Source organism: Conger conger, chromosome 17, assembly GCF_963514075.1.
Source record: "Conger conger chromosome 17, fConCon1.1, whole genome shotgun sequence".
Lineage (NCBI taxonomy): Eukaryota > Metazoa > Chordata > Actinopteri > Anguilliformes > Congridae > Conger > Conger conger.
Window position 1 is genome coordinate 21709142 of NC_083776.1, and position 24426 is coordinate 21733567.

At 48.1% G+C, this 24426-nt stretch overlaps 1 protein-coding gene across 4 annotated transcripts in view; it reads left to right on the top strand.

Moving 5' to 3' along the window:
• Positions 1 to 24426, top strand: part of LOC133116586 (protein TANC1-like) — a 129534-nt gene that overhangs the window by 82618 nt on the left and 22490 nt on the right. For all 4 annotated transcript variants that reach the window (XM_061226311.1, XM_061226313.1, XM_061226312.1 and 1 more), the window contains 9 exons: positions 6976 to 7095; positions 8216 to 8497; positions 9561 to 9712; positions 13657 to 13888; positions 15832 to 15998; positions 18606 to 18884; positions 19313 to 19641; positions 22638 to 22746; positions 22960 to 23082. In XM_061226311.1, coding sequence (XP_061082295.1) covers positions 6976 to 7095; positions 8216 to 8497; positions 9561 to 9712; positions 13657 to 13888; positions 15832 to 15998; positions 18606 to 18884; positions 19313 to 19641; positions 22638 to 22746; positions 22960 to 23082 — 1793 coding nt within the window. The remainder of the gene's footprint in view (positions 1 to 6975; positions 7096 to 8215; positions 8498 to 9560; positions 9713 to 13656; positions 13889 to 15831; positions 15999 to 18605; positions 18885 to 19312; positions 19642 to 22637; positions 22747 to 22959; positions 23083 to 24426) is intronic.

Consider the following 24426-nt stretch of genomic DNA (forward strand, 5'->3'; position numbering starts at 1 on the left):
AAACACTAACCATGGATACGCTGATATTGAATTTAACAGCTTCTGTCTTCATAGTACAGAACAGGCTGCTGTCCCAGGCAAAACCTGAAACTCTCTCTCCATCAGACAGTGCTAAAGCCTGCTCTCCTGTCGGCCAAGACACTGTGGAGGAATTAGTTTTCCTGTCCAAAGAGATAGGTATCTGCGTAGAGCCATGAGAACTGCGAGACTGAAACGGATCTTTTAGAGAGTCTGAGAAAAGCGAATAAATGTCACTGTCAGGTTCTGCTTTGAAGAGAGACGGATTCTCATGAGCACTGGTGAAAGTGTGATGTATGAGCTCTTTTACCCCAGACGCCCATTGTACGGATGTTTCACGGTCTGACGCAGCACTTCGTCTCTGTCTGATAACGCCAAGGTTTGTCCCAATACGAGACATTACCAAAGTGCACGTTCTGTCACATGCTCAGCCTTAAGTGGATGAATTTTAGTTTTTAAAAGTGTAGTAGCTCGTTTGTCTGATGCAAATGCATAGGGATAGGCTAAAAAATCAGAATGACGGCTCTGTAGATACCGATAATTTGATTTCCCTGGTGAAGTCCTGATATCAGCTGCACGGATGGTGTCTCGCCAAGATAAAGCCACATCGCCTATACAGTACCCATGATTTAAGTGCCTACTCTGCCAACTGTCTGCTGTCTCAAATGGAAATATGTAAAGGAGAGCAGAGCGAAACTGAACTGATACTGAATGAACTATACCTCACCCACTCCCCTGAAAATCTACGTGTGCTTCACAGTATGCCCGGATATGTTCATGATGGCTTTCACACTATTCTCTGTTCCTTTGAAGAGCGTGATGATTTCCATGGCAAGAAGCTGGCCTTAGTCGTCTTGATGTTAGGTTGCGAAATAGACGTTATACAGGGCTTCAAGAGGAATAAGCGATATTTCATATTCCAGTGCAGTCGATTTTCTCAAGCCCACTGTCTCCAAGGAGACGGTCCGCAGGAGGCATTGGTGGTGAAAACAGTGTCCGTCGAGCGTTGTGCTGAGCTTCTCAGTCTCTGCCTCGTTCTCTGGCCAGCCAGGTGTTGTGTTGCTTTTTCACGTGGTCCATGCTGAAATTGTGCTCTGATTTTGACACTGGGGTGAGGTAATTGCCATTGTTTATTTTCGTCCCAATCACTCCCTCTAGCCCTTGGTTTAATCTCAGAGATTCTCTAGCATGTGTTGAGTGTCTATGATGGGCTGCTGTGGATGAGGTGTGATAGTTGCATTTATACAGTGCTTTTCTCACACTCAAAGCCCTTTACAGAGACTCGCCTCAACCACCACCGATGGGTACCACCCACCTGGGTGATGCGACAGTGGCCATTTTGTGCCGGAACACTCACCACACATCAGCTGAGGTGGAGAGGGCGAGAACAATATTTTAGTCAGTTGAATCAGGGGATGTTCAGGGCCTGGGGGGCTAGGTCTGAGTGGGCCTTCCCCCTGGAAATGCCGTCTAACAAACATCCTGTCCGCTTGGTGGGCCCGCCGTCCTGTTAACTGCTCCTGTCTCGTACACTGAATGCGCTCAGTATAAATTTGTCTGAATGAACGGTACAGAGAAACCATGTGTGCGCTGGAGGCAATTCTACAAGAATCCCAGAACAAATTAGCATTCTGACTGTTCTCCCCGATTCGCCATCTTGTGCAGCGCTTTGGGAACACGGCCTCGTTTCATTGGGTTTAATGAGACAGACTCCGCGCTGTCTCCCGGTGGTTTCGGGAATCCTGTCGTCATTCCATCAGAGGCTCTCCGCGAGGACACCAGCGCTCCGCGGAGTCGCAATCCAGTTCCGCCCCGTTCCACACAGCCGCGTTTCACAGGCCTAGCGTTAAAGCGCCCGACTTCCCGCCTCCATCTGGCCCCGGATCCCGCTCTGAACGGCGTCCGTCCGTCTGTCTGCGCGTCCTCATGGCTTTCTGAAAGGTCACTTCTGAAAGGAGCTAAAATGGCTTCTCTCCAGAAAGTTCTGCGCGGTTCAAGTTTACAGCAGGAGAGAGATGGAGTTCCGTGGAGATCGATGTGGTCCAATTTGGAAGCGGCAGCTGGAGGTTGATTCAAAGTTTTGAGAGGATGAACGGCCACCTGGAGGGCTGTGTTCTGTGAAACGCATTGGTCCGTGTTTCACCCGCGAGCCTTTCAAACTTCCCTGCGCTCCTTCGGCAGGTGGTTTTGCATCATTGTTTGTACTCTGAATTGATAGAGTAATGCCAGCAATGTAAATCATAAACCGAAGCCGTTTCTGGAAAAATACGATGACGTTTTTATGTAATGAAAGTGAACCAAACCGCGGATTCGTGGAACTTACAACTGCCATTTTCTTTTTCATTGCATTTTGTTTCACGGCTGTGACGGTAGTTTGGATGGGAAAGCAACATAATTTTCCGCTATTGGTCGCATCTCCTCTGGCAGTGAGCAGTTGGCACCCATTCCAAATAGATGGAATTGATTATCCGTTCATTCAAATGGCAGAGTGGGAAATAAAAACGTGATGTATTAGGAGAGGACTTAAAGAGAATGAACTTCAGAACTGCCACTGTATTCCTGCAGTGTGGGCTGTAGTGTTGTGTACTGTATGTTACAGGTGGAAGTGTCTGTGTTGTGGTGCATGCTGGGAGTCTCTGCAGAGCTTATATACCAGAGCAGCCTGCTCTGGAAGCTTTGCTTTGAGAAGCTCTTGTGAATCCTGCAGTGTTTTCCTGCTCTGCGACCTCACTGTAACCTCGTGTAATCAGGCCCCACAACGCTGTTTAGTGCCGGCCTTTTACCTTTTATAAAATCAATATGGGATATGAGATATGTGATGTTTCATTTATATACTGAAATTAGCTGCATCACTCACGGTGTCTTCAGACTGCTGTCGTGTGTGTGTGTGTGTGTGTGTGTGTGTGTGTGTGTGTGTGTGTGTGTGTGTGTGTGAGTGAGTGTCTCATTTCACTTTTAGTGTATATAGATATGATGAATATACAGTACAGAACAGGGATGCACACTCTGCCAAAGTCAACAGTAGCTAATGTATTAATCCACCATGGAAAAACAAACCGATTGCTCGCCTGTCAGCGAGTAGAAGAGATGTTTTATTTTCAGAACACACACTTACTCAGCTGAGGTTCAGAGACCTGTGGCATGATGGGTATGGCTGGGCGTTTGTCAGGGAGGTCACAGGCATCACAGAATCTGTGCTTTTGCCATTCTTTTAGCAGTTGCGTGACGTTTTTTTCTAATTCACACAATGCCCCTCCTTTTCAGTGCTTCTCGTGATTCTTCAGACGTTTTGAATGGCAACTGTCACTCCTAACATAGCCTGCAGTGATTTGTAGCCTGTAGGCCAAAGCATTTCTTTGCATATTGTCACATGCTGGGAGAGACAAAGTGTTGCAATGTACACAGACTCTGGAATGTGTTGCCCTCGTTCCCCCATTACGGTAACGTCGTCAGTGACAACAGGCGTTCGATCAAAGACACAAACCGCGCAATGTACTGTACATGTTGTACCAAAACAAATTGATACACTGAAACCGTGCTTTATTATTTTGCATAATGCAATTTGAGCATGCTCCTTTTGTTACTGTTGTGACAGTTGTGCATGTTATTTCAATTGTTTCCCCCTGTTGCACATGTGATCTATTCATTAAGATTTTTGTTTTTTAAAGCACGCTGGCTCTTTTTAAATTTTTCCGTGATTTTTACCAGCTTTGCCGCGACTGCTTCATGATTAATATTTTCCAATATTTTCTGTGACAAACACCCAGCCTTAATGATGGGCCGTTGGGGGCTTCTGAAGAGCGAAGCACCAGGCCTTATTGGTTCCGTTCACACAGCCCACTTGGCACTGTAACCACGGTGACGCCCTCTGGGCCAGGACAACGGGCTGCGGAACCTTGCGGAACCTTCCGGAACCCTCCTGTTCTAGGCCGCCCATGTTGTAGGGGCGGCCTGTAGCGTAGTGGTTAAGGTAAATGACTGGGACATACAAGGTCAGTGGTTCTAATCCCGGTGTAGCCCCACTAAGATCCGCACAGCTGTTGGGCCCTTGAGCAAGGCCCTTATTACCCTGCATTGCTCCAGGGGAGGATTGTCTCCTGCTTAGTCTAATCAACTGTACGTCGCTCTGGATAAGAGCGTCTGCCAAATGCCAATAATAATAATAATAATAATAATATTTCTCCGGTCCGAGACCGTGAAGAGGGACTCAAAGAGAGAAATCCTTTTCCGTCAGAACGGAAGTTGACACATCCGTGCGGTGGCTTCAAAGTGCTTTGCAAATGCACCGACTTCAAGGTAGAGACTTCAAGATGTCACATATTCATGTGCTACGAGCAAGCACCGCAGGAAACAGATGAATGAGAAAGAGCGAGAGAGAGACATTCGCTGGAGCTGGAACCCTGGGGAAAGCTTGGAGCTTAAAGGAAATATGAAAAGCGAGAAGACTAAGCGAAGTCGTTATTTAAGCAAAGCGGTTGAGGATAAGCGATTTTTGGTTTTCATGTGGTAAAAACGGGGTGCCACTGCGAGCGGTCGCGTTCTCAGACGGTGAAAGGCGGTAATCAGGGGAGCATCTCCGGCTGTGAAATGGCCGTGTCGCACAAACGGGACTTTGAGTCACTTCCAGCGGTTCATGTGAGGACCCGTCCCCGGCTTTCTGGGAGAGACGGCGAGGTGTGATGCCAAGCCAGAGATGCGTATTATAATGGCACTGGGTGATGGGGGGGGGCACCGTTTTCATTCAGTCAGAGAGAGGGAGAGCGGCTTCAATGCAGCTCAGGGCTTGACTGATGTGCATGAGCAGGATTAAAGCATGCGCTTTCAACTCTCTCTCTCTCTCGCTCTCGCTCTCTCTCTCTCACTCTCTTTATCACTACTCCTCTCACTTCATCTCTCCCTCCTGTTCCATCATTCTCTCACCCTCCCTTTTTCTTTTTACTATTTCTCTCACCCTCCCCTTTTCTTTTTACTATCTCTCTCTCCCCCTCTCTCTCCCTCTATCCCTCTCCCTCTCTCTCTGTTGTTAGAGGCAGTGACAGGGGTGGGGGAGCCATTGATTAATCTCTCTCCGGCTGCCCGGTGTGAACTGCGATCGGCCACACCGGAGGAGCTCTCTCTCCACAATGCTGCTTTTCATTCCTCTCGCCCGTCCCTGTCCCTCTCTTCAGTCCTCCTCCTCTTCCTCCTCTCCTCTCCACTCCCTCCCTCTCTCCTCTCGCTCACTCTCCCTCCGTCTCTCTCTCTGACCCCCCTCTCTCTTTCATTCTCTCTCTCTCTCTCTCTCTCTCTCTCTCTCTGTCTGTCTGGGAAGAAATGAAAAGCAGTCTTCTGCAATTAATTTGCTGAATGCTAATGTTGTGGACGCTGTGACATCCGCGCCTGGTAACTGCCAAGTCCAATTACAAGTTGAGTATTGTCAGCGGCCATGGATCGAACCGGCGGTGCGGAAGATTCATTTAGGTATCCTGATGAGCTTTTTGCTGGGGAATTCACTCGGGGCTTCACAAAGTGCTGTCTGCCCTGCCGGGTCCTGGTAATGAAGGCTGTTTTTCAGTGTGTGTGTCCTCACACACCTCTCCCGCTCTCCTGCTGACTGTGAGTAGCTCCTCGTCTCCTGTTTTTACGGGGCGGTGGGGTGGGGGTGGGGGCGGGGGGGGGGGCTGTGCAAACAGGTTGGCGGAACGTGGCGAGGGGTGACGGCTAATTAAAGATTCGGGGCGCGCTGTGTGATCTCCCGTTTTGGAAGATGAATGAGAGCTCCTTTTTTTCTGAAACGCGTGGCTGTCTGTCAGAGATTTTCATTTCCAAACCCAATTTCTGCCTTCGCTGCTGGTGGAAAAAATAACTGCCGTTCATCAAACAGCAGCTCGACTCGTTTAGAAACTGAACGTTGTACAGATGTGGGCAGGCTGGCTGGTCCTCCTGGTCTCAGGAGAAGTGCAGTTTCATTTGCGAGATGAGTGCAGTTAAGTAAGTGACCCACCTGCTCCCTGACGATCGATACAGTCGACCACTTTGCCTTTTTATCAGGCAGATGTCATGTCTCTGAGGTGATCTGGATCTCCTGAGGACCTCGCCTTGGGATGTGTTCTGAGACAGTGAGCTGGGACATTTGTGCGTGCGTGTGTGTGTGCGTGTGTGTGCACGTGTGCACACGCCCGTATGTGTGCGCGCGTGTGTGCGTGCGTACATTCTTGTCATGCACCTCTCCTGCTCTACCAGGACCACACCTGGTTGTCTTTGTCCATCTCTCCCTCACTGTACTTTGACATCCTGTGGCAGTTGTGTACCTGTTGAGAGAAGGAGGTTATTGTACCCCTGCTCTAGCTCCTCAGCTGTTCAGACTGCTGCTGCTGCTGCTGCTGCTGTGTGTGTGTGTGTGTGTGTGTGTGTGTCTGTGTATGTGTATATGTGGTGCGTGTATTGTATATATTTGTATGTGTGTGCGCGTGTCTTGTGTGTGTGTGAGAATGTCCGTGTGTCTGTGTCAGTGTCTGTATGTATATGTGGTGTGTGTATTTATTTGTCTCTGTCTGTGTGTGTATGTCTGTCTGTCTGTCTGTCTGTCTGTCTGTATGTATGTGTGTGTGGGTACTGGGGACATCTCTGCTGTGGTGTGTTAGTGCACTGTATGGTACCTGCCTGCAGCCCCTCTGGGGAACTCTAAATGGCAGAGTCTGCTTGTATGATTCCTCTTCACTTCCACTGGCCTCAGTTTCCCCCAAGAGAGATGTCACACTGTGTCACTCTTTCTCTTGTTCTCTGTTTCTCTGATGTCTCTCTCTCGCTTCCTGTCTGTCTGTCTGTCTGTCTGTCTCTCTCTCTCTCGCTCTCTCTCTCTCTCTCTCTCTCTCTCTCTCTCTCTCTCTCTCTCTCTCTCTCTCTCTCTATTGATCTTTCACCGTCTCACTTTGTTTCTCACTCTCTCACACTCTATTTCTGCTTTTGCCCTAAAAGCCACCAGTTCCACCAAGCTGGAAGATCTGGGCTATCTGGATGAGCAGCGCAACACTCCCCTGCGAACCTCCATTCGGCTGCCCTGGCACAACACCGGGGGAAGGGTGCCGCAGGACAAAGGTAGGGCCAGCAGACCTGTACTACAATACCCATACTGCCCTACGGTGCATGTTCTTCTCAGTTCTACTTCCTGTACGACAGTACCCATACTGCCCTACAGTGCGTGTTCTTCTCAGTTCCACTTCCTGTACGACAATACCCATACTGCCCTACAGTGCGTGTTCTTCTCAGTTCTACTTCCTGTACGACAGTACCCATACTGCCCTACAGTGCGTGTTCTTCTCAGTTCCACTTCCTGTACGACAGTACCCATACTGCCCTACAGTGTGTCTTCACAATTCCACAACCTGTACTACAATACCCATACTGCCCTACAGTGTCTTCTACTCATTTCCACTAAGATCAATCCCTACCATGCAGTTATGATGAGAACTAGTATTGTGTCTAAATTAATTTATTCATTTGTAAGATCTAGATTTTTTTAAAGATAACATTTGTAGTATTGAATTGATAGCTGCGCAATTTAAAATAATTAAGTCGTCGCCAGCTTGAAGCTACATGCATTTCCTTAGTGTTTGATTATGAGATGTTAGATTATTCCATCTGACGGCTGAAATTTTTAATAGTCTGGTTCTTTACAGATTCTGTAAACTGCTTTACCTGTTGAAACTTCATTACACAGATGTCATTTGTTTATTTAGGAGATAAGGGGGGGTGGGGGGCTCGTACAACTGGAATGGATCTTTTTCACACAGAGACTGGTCACTGTGTGGAATGGCTTGCCAGGATATGTAGTATGGTGCTAGACACTACCAAGCTTTTAGGTAAACTAGGCATTAGGTACAATATGCTTTAGAGGTCAGATTGGGCAAGCGTTTCGGGGCTGAATGGCCTGTTCTAATTGTTATGTTATGCTATGCTATGCTATGCTATGCTGTGTTGTGTTATGTTACAGTATATTATGTTGTTAGGTTATGTTATGTCTGCGTATTGTTATTGTGCTTGGAAAGTTAAAATGTTAAGAGCGTAGACTGTATTGACTGTATTGACTGTGTTGACGACTGGTGGCAGTACTGCTGTCGTAGGCGTGGCTCAGACTGCCCAGACTAGTAACTGAGGTGTGTGTGTGTGTGTGTGTGTGTGTGTGTGTGTGTGTGTGCGCGCGCGCGCTCTCCTCCAGCCCGCTTCGCCCCCTACAAGCCACCGGACATCATGCTGAAGCCGCTGCTGTTCGAGGTGCCCAGCATCACCATGGACTCGGTGTTCGTGGGCCGTGATTGGCTGTTCCAGCTGATGGAGGACGTGCTGCAGCGGGGCGGAGCCGCAGAGAGCCGCGGGGTGCTCATCGTGGGCAGCGTGGGATTCGGGAAGACCGCCGTCATCTCCCGCCTGGTTGCCCTCAGCTGCCACGGGGGCCGCATGCGCCAGATTGCCTCCAACAGCCCCGGGGCCTCCCCCAAAAGTAAGATCCCATCACAGAACACATTACATTACATTATTTTACTTTACACAATAGCTGACGCTATTATCCAAAGCGACTTACAGTTGAGTAGACTTAAGCAGGGGACAATCCCTCCTGGAGCAGTGTGGGGTTCCAGATGCGGTGGGGTTCCAGTCAGGTCCCTTAAGGTACATGGCCTTAACCACTAGGCTGCTGCTGTAGATATACATGATCAAACCCTGTGCGGTCATTCTCCATCTGCATTTGACCCATCCTAGTTACTTGGGCAGCCACAGTGCAGCACCCGAGGGCCAATTCCAGTTCAGTGCTTTGGTCAAGGCAATGGCAGGAGTGTCTTTGAGTGTTAGAGGAAACCAGAGTACCCACGGAGAACATGATCTGGCTGACCGGGATTCGAACCCAGGACCTCCTCCTTGCGTGGCAACAGCGCTAACCCCTACGCCACTGTGGCACCGGGATTAGGGCGTTCGCGTCGAGCGGATGATCGGATTAGAACCGCGTCGTCCTGGAACCCCACCAGCCCGCTAATCCGGCCTGACCGCGCGTGACCCGGGGTAACTGGCAACACCGCCATCCATTTTGCGTGTGCTTGGGGAGACGTGGGACGCGGGTGTGCACTGAGCATGCCCGGGCGGTCTGCTCACCGCAGGAAGCTGAGGGCCGTTCATGGCGTGTTCATAACGAGCCATTTAATTCAAATGTCACCATTTTATGGCAGTGTCACAAAGCCATCAAAGGGTTTTAAACTGCTTTGTGCGTCTGTCTTTCACTCGAAGTGAATCAAGACAAAGTGAGGGAACGGCCTTGGTCGCCTTGCATTACGATTATCCTGAAGGTTAAAATAAAAACTTTTGCAACTGCTTTCTAGCATACTTAAGATTTCCACACCTCGAATCACTCAAAAGAAATTTGTTCACATATTGATTTGCTGTACTGGATTGGCACTCCTGGGAAAGCACAAAGACACCCATCTCAGTGATCATCATCATCATCATCATCATCAGTGAGACCTCCACTCCATAGGGGGCAGCAGTGAGCATTGTGTTCTGTGTCTCCCTCACAGGTGGGCCTGGGAGCACAGACCTGCCCCTCAGCCAGCCCCCCCAGCCCGCCCCACACCCCAGCGCCACCAACACCCTGCGCAACAACAGCTGTCCCGGCACGCCTGAGCTCCAGAGACGCAGGGAAGAGGCCGTCAGGCGTCTGGCCGCCAAGGTAGGGTCCCACCGAGGCGGCCCCTTCTTCCCCGTCTCTCCTAAGGCCTAAGGCACCTTCCTTCCCTCAGTGACGCCTGGTAGGCAGCGGCTTTTAGAACTAGAGAACTAACAGCGGCAGATTAGTAAACAAGCTAGCTTAGTAACATAGCTACAGATAGATTTCATAAGAGTACATTACAGATAGACTGCCTGTGAAATAGGATGTAGTCGTCATTTGTGGTTTGCGGAGCTGAACCCGCTGGCCGACCTGCTGTTTGCAGTCCTGGAGGCAGCAGCTGCCTTCCAGGCGTCACCGACGGACGGAAAGTACCATGGGCGTAAAAATACATTACACATTCACAGGGGTGTTAAATAATGTTTTGCAGATGGTAAATAGCCTGGCCGAATGGTGTTCTGAACTGTGTAACTGACTGTAAATTAATTAAGTGACACCCTTAGTGGCTTTTATATTAATACAGGGCATGCTCTTATTGTGTGTCAGTTTGGCTTCAGTTGACGTATAGGCACTTTGGCCGCCAGACACCTTCACAAAGACTGGCTTACTCCAGCTGAAGAAAGATGTTTTGTGGGAGCATCTCCCAGTGGATTGGCTGGTAAAAGGTGACTGGGGGGTATGGTCCTGTAGCTGATTAGAGCCATAATGGACTCCAGTTCCCCTGGAGGAACCCATTCAGTTTCCTAATTAAGTTCTGAAAGAGGACCTCTTTAGTACTCCTTACAGCCACAGTAGTCTCTTGTATTGTGTTGGGGGGCCGGGGTTTGTGTATGGTGGTTAGCGAACTATATCTGGACTGCTGGTTAAATTCCCCGATGGGTCAACATGGTTGTATCTTGGAGCCAGTAGTTTGACATTTTGTCAGTTAATTAGAATTCTTTCTCACAGCATTCATTTAGCTGAATATCACAGATTTCCTTATCAAGTCTAAGAGTGAAAGTGCATGATGTAAAATGTAAATCCTTTGTAGAGAGGTGAGAATAGAGTCACGATTCCCATAGTGCCTCTGTTTTGTGATTGCTTGTGTGTGGTTCCGTTACTCAGCGAAATAACGAAATGAGTTGGAGGACAAGGCCACCCTGAGGACATGGCTCTGTGTTGCCTTGGGAACACTTTAGCAGGGTGGCCAGAAAGGGCTCCTGTGGAGCAAATTGCCCAAATTGCAATTTAGCCTCCAGTGTCCAACATTCTGGATGGTGTCCACCTGTATTTAGACTTGGGACTTAGCCCTAGCTAATTGGCATAATCATGAAAATTTGTTGAGCCAAGTATTGGCATATTGAATATGGGGAAAATAATATTTATTGTACTTTTATTTCTGCTAATAATTTCCGTATAATGATCCAACCTGTTGGAGCTTTCACACTGAGTTTCCTGTGAGCAAACCATCTGGGTATTTGAAGTGCAAGTTTACAGTTTACATCTTTGCCTCCTAATTGTTCCATTCCAGCAAATTTCCTGCTCACACCCACTTAATTAACCATCTGTCATTTAGCAACTTGTTTAATGTGTTTTCTCCTACCCTGCAGAGCTAGCTCACATTAAAAGGCAGTTGCAACATTTTCCAGTCCCATTACAAAGCAAAAACTTGGAGGGAGGGAGGGAAAGAAAGAGAGTAACAGAGAGAGAGAAACAGAGAGAAAAAGAAAGTGAAGCATTAGGGGGTGACCTTAGGTCTGGGGGTCGTCTGGCAGTTTGAGACTTGTCAAAGACTGAGCAAGACGCCTAACCCCCAATTGCTCCCAACAAGCTATTCGGTGCCTTGCATGGCAGCCTATCACCATTGGTGTGTGAATGGTTGGATGAGAGGAATTAATTGTTAAGTGCTTTAGATAAAAGCGCTTTATAAATGCAGTCCATTTACCAGGAAGAAAGAGAGAAATAGAGCAGACCGTGGGCATAAGTTGTCGATGTCTGCTGATCCGTTGCCACAAAGGGAGGGCGAGAAAGGAGACCTCAGTCCAAATCAGCGATACCATCAAATGGACCGAGATCAATTCCGGTTGTGAATTCTTCGCCAGTCCTTCCTCCAACGAAGAGGATAACGGTGTTACGAATGGCGGCTGAATCCTTTTCAGGGCCATTACACAGTCATAGATTCTCTCTCTCTTGCTCCGTCTCCTGTGAGACCGTGCCCATATCGGTGTCCGTGGCTGTTTATCAACCTGGCCTGTGGAGGTACTGCTGTGTGTGTGGCTCAGTGCAGAGGCTCTGAGATGCAGATTCTGCGCATCTATCTTCAAAAAAAATCCCCACCTTCAGTGACAGTGTAACAATCTATCCGATGCATACATTTGAATTTGACTGTTTTCTCACACTGTTTTAAATTGTGTAACATCAGCAGAAACACAGGCCTCTGCATTATTAGGGAAATTCATGCATTTTCTGGAACAGTTGGCTGGTCTGGTCTCAGTAGACTTGTTTAGCTAATTATGATGAATGGCTTGGCAGGGTGGGCTAGTTAGGGTTGTTGGCTGGCAGTTGGTTTTGGATTGTTTCATTACCCGCTGAAACACTGGATGGAGAATCCCGCCACATCAGGGTCACCGCAGATTGATGCTTTCTGTCGGCACTAGATCTGATGTCTCTGTCGAGGCTGCAAGCCTACCTCCAAGTGTAGAGCGAGTCATTCCCGTTAACCCCATCTGTGAGAGCGAGCCTGCCGTAATCCTTCAAGAAAAAGATTTGTTTATACATCACCCGGAACTGCTGCCTGCCTGCAGCACACTCACTCGAGGCTATTGCCTCAAGATTCCCTCGTCATTCAGTCATTTACCAAGTTTTAGACTGTCCTTTAAAATTGATGGGATGAACGAGACAAAAAATGAAACTATTTTTTGGCTCCATACGTGCGTGTACACAGACGCACATGCACACACACGCATGCACGCACACACACACACGCACATAAACACGCACACACATAAGCACACGCACACACACACACACACACACACACACAAACATGCAGGCACGCACACACATACACACACACACACACACACACACACACACACACTGTGCCCCTGTAATATTTCTGTCATGTGACTGTGCTGAGAGACACTGTGTCCCTTGAACAGGTACAGTACTGGATGCACACACCTGCACCTTCTGTCCTCTGTAAGTGTGTCAGCTCCGCCAGGTTTGAGTGGAACTAGGACAGTGGTTGTGAAAGCTACCCCACCCCCATCTCTCCCTCTCTCTCTCTCTCTTTTGCTCTCATTCACACACACACTCTCTTCCTCTCCCCATATCTTTCACACATACATGCTCACACCAATGTAGGGTTCTTTAATGTTTTTGTGCAAGTTAATCATCTCTGCTCTGTGGGGAAATAGCAGAAAAAGGGGTCTGGTGAAACGTACCCCATGTTCTTAACGGGTTGGCCACCGTGTCCCCGCTCGAGATTCCACTGCTTAGTTACCGTGCTGAAGGTTACTACGCAGGCGTGCTCTCTGTAGTCACAGGCTGGTGTTCCGGGACCAGAAAATAGCAACTGCAAACATTCTCACCCTGGATGTTGATGTGATAATTGTAAAGAGAGGAATAACATCAGCTTGTCTCATGCAGTCCGTAGAGCTCCTATAGCCTGGTTTCTCAGGTACCTTGAGATTCTGCAGCCTTTATAGCCGAATGTGTGCATGTACTCTACAGTGAAGCGTACTGTTCAGATAATGCTAATCTAATCAAGCAATATTCTTTCACAATAATCGTCGTCATACTTATTTTTTGGAAATCCTTTTTATATAATTCTGTTAATATAATTAAGTCATCTTAAATGGTATGTGAGATCCATATTCTTGATTAAATTATCTTGTAACTGCCCAAATTGTAAGCTGTTTTTCATTTCATAGTCAAAAGCCATGCATTGAGATTTAGACAGTCCTTCTCATCGTGTCCTGTGCTCTAAAATGGCCGCCTCGTTACCTCTCCTCTCTCATCTCCAGGTGGTGGCCTACCACTACTGCCAGGCGGACAACACCTACACCTGCCTGGTGCCGGAGTTTGTGCACAGTATCGCCGCCCTGCTGTGCAGGTCGCACCAGCTCACCGCCTACCGGGAGCTGCTTCTGAGGGAACCGCACCTGCAGAGCATGCTCAGTCTGCGGTCCTGCGTGCAGGACCCCATGGCCGCCTTCCGCCGCGGCGTGCTGGAGCCCCTGGTCAACCTCCGCAAGGGTACGCACACTCGCCTGGTCCCTTTCTCACACTGCTTTCAGCTTCTCCAGCTTTCATCAAAGGACAGTTTTATTATTAATGCTAGCTTCGTATTTGCCAGGACTGTTCTAGTGCTGCTTTTGTTTGTTTTGTTTTGGTTCGTTTTTTTTCTCAACATGTTACCCGACAGGGTCCAAGTTCTTATCTGTGTGGTCACTTCTGGCATCGCCCACTGTGTTCATTAAACATCTCGCTCCTGTCACGGCTCGCATCGAGTCCCTGGGACCTGAACCGTGCCCTGATCCTGAAATGACCTTAAGTGTGCACTCTTCTTGAAATGGCCTTAACTGTGTACTCTTCCACTCTTCCTGAAATAGCCTAACTGTGCACTGTTCCTGAAATTACCTGAACTGTGCCCTGATCCTAAAATGACCTTAATTGTGCACTCTTCTTGAAATGGCCTTAACTGTGCACTCTTCCACTCTTCCTGAAATAGCCTAACTATGCACTGTTCCTGAAATTACCTGAACTGTGCCCTGATCCTAAAATGGCCTTAACTGTGCACTCTTCCTAAAATAGCCTAACCGTGCACTCTACCTGAAATAGCCTAACTGTGCACTCTTCCCGAAATTACCTGAACTGTGCCCTGATCCTAAAATGGCACGGTTGCCTAAGCTCGCACAACATTTGTTTTATTTTACCCTTTATTTTTTGTCAAAGCCTGAAATGTGCAGACCTTAGACTCAAGTTAGCACCCTGAATTTATTTTTGTGCCTTGCAGAGGATCGTGTGAAGGTCATTGCGAGTTTCTCTCTGCCTTCACGTCTTATGTTTAGTCAGTGTGTAATTAGTTGAGTCTGAACATTGGCTAGAGGCAATACAGTGTTACGCAAAGTAAGATTTCCTTTTTTCCTGAGAGAGAGAAAAGAATAAGAGCCGAGGTGGGGAGGGTGAATACGCAGGGGCGTGTGCACGATCTGGGCCGGGTGGAACAGCACAGATCCGTCCCGCATGCTTCCCCTGTCCTCTCGCTTATTGGGATTAATGGCCTCCAAGATGAGGCTTGATATGAAAACGCTTTATTCCATCCATAAGAGGCGAACCCCCCCCACCACCTGTCATAGGAAGATGGATACAAAACAGGGGAGGCTTATGGACTTGGCAGGCCCTGAGCTTCACTGCTGAGAGTACAACAAAGTTAGCTCCTCCATTTCTGGCCACGTGCAGAGTTAATCGTTCCTCTGGCGCGGATGCCTTGCTATGACCCTACTGGAAATCCACCACGTGAAACAGAGAGGGGTTGGGAGGCCCAGCAGATGATACTCCTGTTGTTATTGCTCTCTGAATGAAAGCAGCTACTGCAGCACAGAAAAACACCACTTTAGCATTACAGAGCCTACACTGCTTTACCCCAAAAAACCATGTTCTTTATAGAGAACTGTTCATGCTGTTATTCCAATGACCGCACACATTCTTTCATCACAGTAAATATTTAATGTTTTCATTTCTACCGTAGCGCTGCTATATATTCTTATATTTCTGTCCCCTTCATTATTTATTTTGTACCTGCAGGCATTAGCAGCTCTATTTCATTCTTTGCTGCAGTTTTTCAATTGTAAAGTCTCTGAAATCCCTGGAGTGGTCTGTTGGTGATATTAGTACTGGTATATATTGGTAATATACTCAACAGTGTAGTATGCAGGTTTTCACATAGGAAGAAACTAAAGTTAGGGCATACTACACTTACGTAATACTATAGTAAAATTATGTATTGCTTGTATGTGGGTTAAATATTTGTTTGCTCATGTTATTAATTTTAGTTATGTATTCAGCTAAGTGTTACAAGCAAGGAACAAAGTTTGTTGGATATATAAGGTTCTTCAATTCTAAGTAATTTGAAGGAATTGGCTTAACAGGGTAATAGCATTTCATTTGGTGGCTTTTTTGTATTCGGGAATGTGCAGAGCGGAAGATTCCGGAGGACGACCTCATCATTCTGATCGACGGACTGAACGAAGCGGAGTTCCACAAGCCTGACTACGGCGACACCATCGCCTCCTTCATCACCAAAATCATCTGCAAGTTTCCTGCCTGGCTGAAGCTGGTCGTCACCGTGCGGGTCAATCTTCTGGTGAGGGACGCTGTTCATGAGGCCAGGCTCCACTGCCCTTTCTTACCATACATTTTTTCTGTATGTGCTGCTTTTTAATTAACCCTAGTTCATATGAAAAACCCTGGTCATATCGGCATATCCTATGGCCTAGATTAATAGAACATTGAGGCTTTAATATTTGATGAGGACGAGTCCCTGCTGCAGTTCAGACCAGTGGCCAGTGAGCTGGAATGTCTTGGTCCGTGTAATTAATTGGTGTGAACCTGCTGTTTTGGCATGTTCCGATTAAGGGAAATTACATTATCGTCTCCTTTAAAGTGCTTGATTCGTTGGTGTAATCCATTGTCCGTTCTGTTGAGGTGTGTGTATATGCGTGCGTGCGTGCGTGCGTGTGTGTGTGTGCGTGCGTGCATGTGTGCTTCAGTGTAGTTCTTCATTCACCCTTTGACACACACGATTCAGGGTTTGGGTCACGGAGGCCCGGAAGGGACTGCTAGATTGTGTTTCTGGCCATACCCGGTCCCCCTGCAGTGTCATTTCTACAGAGTCCAGACAGACGTATCATTCGGACAGCAGAAAGAGCAGACACAAGATGGCCACCGCAGCAGATTCTCAGAGATGAAGTGGATTAAGCAGAAGGCAGCTGGGCAGTGTGTTCAGTTGGTGTTGGGTGCACTCGCTGTGGACGTGCAGGACTCTGGCAGCGATTGATAGCAATTGGCAGCGATGGGCAGCGATGGGCAGCGATTAGCAGCGTTGGGCAGCGATTAGCAGCGTTGGGCAGCGATTAGCAGCGATGGGCAGCGATGGGCAGGGATTGACAGCGATTGGCAGGGATGGACAACGATGGACAGCGATTGGCAGCGATGGACAGCGATTGGCAGCGATGGGCAGCGATTGACAGCGATTGGCAGGGATGGACAACGATGGACAGCGATTGGCAGCGATGGACAGCGATTGGCAGCGATGGACAGCGATTGGCAGCGATGGGCAGCGATTGACAGCGATGGACAGTGATTGGCAGCGATGGGCAGCAAATGGCAGGCTGTCTTTTTGGTCGAGGCAGGGTGTTCTCTCAGAGATGACTTTCTGTATTAATCAGTCTGTGAAGCCCCGTGGCCTCGGGCGAGGGCCATCGCTCATTACGCTCTGAAAGAACTGCACAGGGAGGAGAGAGGAATGGACATCTCTTCTTTATCTCTTCTTCTCTGATCTGCTGTTCTTCTCCAGTATCTTAGGGTTTAGCCTGTTCAGGACATTCACATCCTGTCATCCTGGCAAGCGTCCTCAGGCAGGCTTTGACTTTTCCCGACATTAATCCGGCTTTTTTCCCCTCTGTCCTGGCGGTACGGAGGCCGGCTGGAACGCGGGACCTGCTGCTGTTCTGGTTCTCAGAGGGCAGGGGATACAGGTTTGACTCGGTGGAATGGTGTAAATTGGGGAGCGTCGTATTGGAGAGGGCGTCTCAGTCTGAGCGTGGTGGTGCGATTCCCATGGAGAGGGGGGAGGGGGGTAGAAAGCTCAATGACGTATGTTGTCTGACTTGTGAAAAACAATGCGGTCACCGGTTTAAAAAAAATGAATGAAATAAATACGTAAAGTGCACTAGCTGAGATTGATGGATTAGACTTTGTACACACGGGCCCTTTTGCGTAAGTGGATTCCTGTCTAATGAAGTCTGTTGGAATGGGAGGCTGTGGGGGGGGGGGGGGGGTAGTTTTGCTTCTTTCTTCCCCAGGCCCATTGGAGCAGCGGGGGGGGGGACAGTAAACGGTTCTCAGGGTGATCGCTGTTTTACTGGCCTAATGACTGTTTCCTGGAATGCATCCCCCACACTTCGGTGGGCTACTGTATTATTCAGCGTTTCCCCTCTCGCTGCTGTTAGTCGGAGGTGTCATATCGCATGTGTGCGTGGAGCAGGGGGTTGTGGGAGTGAGGTGTGCGGTGCGGTGCGGATTTCGGGTCCCGTGACGCTCGTGGCTCTAGCCCCCGCTCACCCCCCCCCCCCCCCCACCCCCACCCCCTTCTCAAGCCCTTTGTTTGCCGTCAGAGCCTGGACTTCATATCACACCTCTGTGCAAACAGCCCCCCTGCTCACTGACCTATGAGAGATAAAAGTCTGAGCAAATATGTCAGGCTTCATAACAGGAAAGAGTGCCCTTTTATGGACACTTTTATTTTGCGAGGGTGATGTAAAAGAACATGGGATAGGCAAGGAGATTGCAGGACTGGAGAGTTGGATTCATTTTTGTTATTAGTAAATTACAAATTTTTTGTGTTTGAATGTATACAGTATCTCCAATGCACTGGCATTCAGTAACCTCAATATCCTTCGAAGTGTTTTTAAATATGTAACGGATTACATTTCAAATGGAAGAAGGCTGTTTGGCGTTCTGACCGCAATTCCTAGCCTGAATGCATCAGTCTGTTATCATCCTCTAGTGAAATTGACTCAATAAATCCCTCTGCGTCCAATCTGATAACATGGTTAGCAGCCTAGTGCAAAATGTTTGCTTATTTATGCTTGCTGAGGCACCCGATTTACTATAAAACCCTTTTGAGATTTATGATTTATTATTATTATTATTATTATTATTATTAATTATAAATAATTATCTTCAACAGGAGATTACTAGCCTGCTGCCTCTTTCCAAAATCTCCTTGGACGACTTCCCGGGCAACAAGGACATCAACAGCGACCTCAACGCCTACATCCAGTACCGCATCAACGGCAGCCAGGAGATCATGAACAACATCTCGCTCAACGGCAAGGCCGACCCGGCCGTCGTGGGCAAGGCCAGCGGCCATCTTATCTCCCGCAGCCAGGGCTCGTACCTGTACCTGAAGCTGACCCTGGACCTGTTCGAGAAGGGCCACCTGGTCATCAAGAGCGCCAGCTACAAGGTAAATGGTAACCGGACTGCATTTATGTAGCGCTTTCATCCAGAGCGCTTTACAATGAATGCCTCTCATTCACACACACACACTTTGCAATAGGCTGCCATGCAAGGCTCCGACCAGCTTGTCAGGGGCTGTTGGGGGTTAGGAGTCTTGCTCAGGGGCACATCGACACACCCAGGACAGGGGAATGAGCCGGCACCCTCCGACTGCTCTTACGTCCTGAGCTAATGCCGCTCTTAAGCCTGTGTTGCTGGCTGGCTTTACAATTAATGCCTCTCTTTCTCCCATTCACACGCACTCCCACACCAACGGCGATAGACTGGCATGCAAGGCACTGACCAGCTCGTCGGGAGGAGGCTGCCAGACGACTGCTCTGACCTCCCGAGCTAATGTCTATCGTTTCTCTCTCTCTCCGTTCTCTCTTCTCTCAGGTGGTGCCGGTGTCTCTGGCCGAGCTCTACCTGCTGCAGTGCAACATGAAGTTCATCACCAACTCGGCCTTCGAGCGCACGCTGCCCATCCTCAACGTGGCGCTGGCCTCGCTGCACCCGCTGACGGACGAGCAGCTGTTCCAGGCGGCCAACGCGGGCAGCGTGACGGGGGAGCTGGCCTGGGACGACTTCCTGCAGCGCATGGAGGCGCTGTCCTGCTTCCTCATCAAGCGGCGCGACAAGACCCGCATGTTCTGCCACCCCTCCTTCCGCGAGTGGCTGGTGTGGAGGGCCGACGGGGAGAGCGGCGACTTCCTGTGCGACCCACGGTGAGCGGGCGCCCCGCTTCCTGTCTGTCCCGCGAGCGCCAGCCGATGGAGCCAGCCGGTTGAGTCGAGTGTGCCGATTTTCTCTAAAGCGTGACCTTGGGATTGTAAAGTTCTGGTATCTGCGTTTCGAGTTGTTTCGAGATACTGAGCCTCAAATTCACATCCAAACGCTGCAAAAGTCGTTTTTCACAGATCAAAATGACAGACACTCAAAAGTACTCTGAAGGTACCATATCAAGATCACATCAAATTGCCCTATAAATAACAACTTTATGACACAAACCCTTTTCTGTCAAAAATGTCAGTTACAACCATATACTTCTAAGGACTCAAAATAGCCAGGAACAGAATTAGATTTGAGTCTTCTGTAAGCCCCCCTGTTGAGCATCAGCCAATCACATCGATCACCCAGCCAAGCAGCTGTAATGGCCGCCGGACAGCTCTGCTGCCGACAGGATCTTCACAGAGCTGGCCCGCGTTCTGTCTTCTGTGTACGAAGCGTTCACTAACGCGGCGGTGAGGTCACTCCCTGCCGGAACGCCCGCGGTCCCCGAGGCTGCATGAGTCGTTCCGGCCGGGAGCCCGGAAGTGTGGCTGAACACATGTACCTGATTAAGCGGATCTGCGGGCACGCCGGGCCGGGTCGATCGGGGTTCCTGCGTGGGGTTGAGAGGGAATCGATGAGAGCCGGGCGCTGGGGATCGATGGCACTGCTGTGCAGCCGGGCGCGGGGGGGGGCTCTGGATTGATGATGGCGGAGTGAGATAAACCGGGGGAATGCATCATGGTTACCCTCCCTGGCTCTGGGTGGAATTACGCCACAGCTCCTGCTCTTCATTTCCTGTCTTTAATTTTAATGGAGCGGGCCTCCGGGGCGTCTCGCACAGTCCCACATTCCTCTGCAGCTGAATGAAAACGCAGGGTTGTACTGTAGCCTGTGACCGGCACAGCCACATTTCAAATGCCCACACTGTATTCCACAAAAAACACACCATGATCGATAGACCAATCCTCCATAGATTTCTACTGCTCTCGTAAGTGTCTGCAGATTCAGTAATGGCAGTAGTTTGTTTCCGTTATTATTCCTAAAGTGACTGTTAGGAGTGGCATACTATATTTTTTCATTTCTAAATTGTCTGTTCATGACAAAATAATATTTCTTCTGATTTGATATACTACAAATTAATTCACTTCACTTTGAATGTCTTCATCTTCGTAGCAGTATGGATGATGTAGAGGTGTGTGCAGGGGTGGGTGTTACTTGTGGCCTGTCACCTGTTAGTACACGTTGTATTTGTGAAGCACACTCTTAAGAAGATGGCAGATTCGGTTCTCAAGCTGGATTCCAGTTGGAATACACCCAGACAGAGGGAATTTTGTTTGGTGGGATCACGGGGCTTGCGAGCATGCATCCTAAATCAAACACCTGTCACTTGGTCTATCTGGAGATCAGAGGCAGGCTGAAAGTGGTGACACTCTCAGCCGTATGGATTGAGTCCTGAGCAGTAAAACTGATTTCACTGAAGCACCGGAGAGCGGCTGTTTACAGGCAAGGTCGTTTCCATAAACATTCTTCAGAGACTAATTTGATAACTACCTGAGGTGTTTTACCCATCCTGGCTGTTTGTCAGCAGGCTTAATGAAGCTGCAGAGTGCAGGAGAGGTTCACACGAGTTACAGCCTAATTGTCGGTCCGTGCCAAACATTTTATTGGGGGCTGTGTTGTGTAACTCTTCCATTTTTCAGAAGTGACATCATTTATGGCTTTGCTCTTGGATACCCTAAATTGTCTCCCTAAATTTTGCATGACCGGACTGAAGTCTGACTCAGTCAAGGTGTTTGACTGCTTACATGGTCATGCTTCCTTAAATCAAGTCCGCTATTGGCTGTTTGTTGACTATGGGGACGTACATTCGCCCTGCTCTTGGGACACCTTCTTTCTCAGTCCTTGATTTTAGAGACGTGATTCAATGAAGCATGTGTCGTTAGCCATTTTGGAGCCCTGCCAGGCTGGTTTTGTGACATTTTAAGAAAATGTTAGAAATGACCATCTGAGCAGACTTATTTTCAGTTCAGTCCGTGATTCATAATGAAGGTGCTATTGTTCCCGCTTTTCAGCGGTGGCCTTAAGAGTTTTACGACGCGTGGGGCATATCACAACTGCACAGTGACCTCTTTCAGCAGAAGCTTTCAGGCTCCTCAAATACTCATTTATAACAGTCATACTCAAGACCGGCCTTCAGAAATAATTTACTGCAGTAGCTTGTTACTTTCTATTTAAAAGTGAACACACAATCAGTCAATATTTTAATGGAAACACTTTAGCTTAGATCAAAGGGAACTGCAGTCATGTGTCGCCTTTTAATGAATTTTTCTGTTAATTAGTACCGCAACGAGCTTCAGCGCCAAGGGAGAACACAAGAACTGCATTCTCTTGCTTGTTGAGTTGCGCACGGGAAGGCTAAACAGTTTTGAACACCTTTTGCACCTAATCTGTCCAACGTGATGCAACAGTCAGACTTTACTCAATTTTGCCCTTGGAAATCTCTGTGATCCTTGTCTGAATTATCAAAGAAGGGGAATTTTACATAAGACATGAAATGCACTGCCTTTCTTTGACTGATGCATATTTTCTTTTTTACATCCTGTAACGACAGTATATGAGAAGGAATTTTCAGTATTATTAATGTAGCTAATTTTGTATTCATGTATTATTGTTTCTGCACTCCTTTGATTTTGCTTTTCGACTGTTATATTTGATATCAGTATTCTGCCATTATTATGCATTAGCCAGTAGGTAAACATTTGCAGCGTATTAATTATGCTTGTTTCAGAAAAAGTCAACATCACACAAAAAACCATAGATACTATCAGTTATCCGTGGCTGTCCAAGTTCGCTAGTACGTCTCATGTGGTACGTGTGACTTGGCTATTGCCAGACATGGGGACATGGCTGCCATTTAACTCCGGGTTTACTGTGCGTGTTTCTCCCACAGGAACGGCCACGCCCTGATGGCCTTCATGCTGTCCCGGCAGGAGGGGAAGCTGAACCGCCAGCAGACCATGGAGCTGGGACATCACATCCTAAAAGCACACATATTTAAGGTAGGACAACCCCCTGTGGCAAGCAAGACGTAACAAGCAGTGTTGCTGCTCTGTTTTGAAGTTTCCATTAAAATCCTGCCGTTAAAAATGAAATCCTTGTATGTAGCAGAGCCCCCAGGAGAATTTGATGGTCTAAAATGGCCGCCCCTACTGCTGTGGCTGTGGGCAATTCTCAGGTGTGATCACAGCATCTCACTTTCGCGCTCTCCACAGGGCTTGAGCAAGAGGACGGGTGTGTCCTCCAGTGTGCTACAGGCCCTGTGGATCAGCTGCAGTGCCGACGGGCTGTCTGCTGCCCTGGCCTCTCTGAGGAACCTCTACACCCCCAACGTCAAGGTCAGTGCCCCTCTCTGAGTAACCTCTACACCCCCAACGTCAAGGTCAGTGCCCCTCTCTGAGTAACCTCTACACCCCCAATGTCAAGGTCAGTGCCCTGAGTAGACTGGCAATACAGCAGTGAAATGGTAGCCTCTGTGTAAAATTGCCAAATGACTCCAAACTTCCAACTACAACTAATGACTGTGTGCAAAGTTGTTCTGCATCAGTGGATATTTACTCAATAAATTCCAGTTTCTCCTGACTATTTACCTCCTCGGGAAGCTTTCCGCTTCTAATTATACAAGAGTTCTTTGTACTTTGTGTAACAAATTTAAGGAAGTATCATATTTTCCTGATGCTTAAAAAAAGGCAATACTTCCCCATAAAGATGTATAGACCGAAACAGAAGTTAAAGTCGCATTTATTTTCCACTTCCTGTAAAACAATTTTAGTTGAGATTTTACGTCATCATGTACCCATGCGTGTGCATGTTCATGAAATATCTGTCAGCTATTTTCTGTTCCCCTCCAACTGATACCCCTTTCAAGCAGCGGTGCGCATCCTGATTCGACTTCCCCCTCCTCACATGACGTCAGTCATATCGAGTCCCCGCCCTTCAAAAACTTTCACTTGTGTGTACATCATTTCACTTCCCTTGCAGCTTGCCTTTAATACTGTTAATAAAAGTGAGAGCAAAGTCTCGTGGGCATTGGAGTGCACTCTTGATTGCGTTAGCACGAGGACTATGAGCTGCCTTATTTATGATGGTGAGTGGAAGGCCACTGATGAATGAGGGGGATACTGCAGCCCCTAAATTGTGCAGGTTGCTTTTTCCCATTAGTTTGATGCATTGCCTTTTCATGTGAATTCTGTGCCATTGTAAGTAATTACTGGGCTCTTTTAGATTAGCAGTAATTTGGTAAACAATAGGCCATGTTAATGATGGAGCAGGCCCAATCATTTGCTTTATGTTCAAATGCACTGCATCACACACTGCATGTGTGGCTCCTTCATTATGTGTGGAAAAAAATAAAATTACAACCCCACACACAGGGGAATTAATTATGAGTGGGAATGATGTATTCGAGCTGTGAGGAAAAATGACCGGGCCTTACTTTCTTAGTCTTAAATCTTTTTCTTCTTCAAATAATTTGATTTTTCTCTCCATACATCAAAATGTCATGTGGTTCTTATTTTCCCGGATTTCGCTGCACTAAGCTAACATTGCTCACCGAGAGGAGGGGTGCTTTTGGTATTTCGAAATGTCTCTCGGCGATGCGCTGGTAAATAAACGGCATTCATTGTCCCGAGCTATACGCTCGCCGAATCTCGCAGGCCTGTGATTAAGCGCTATAATCCATA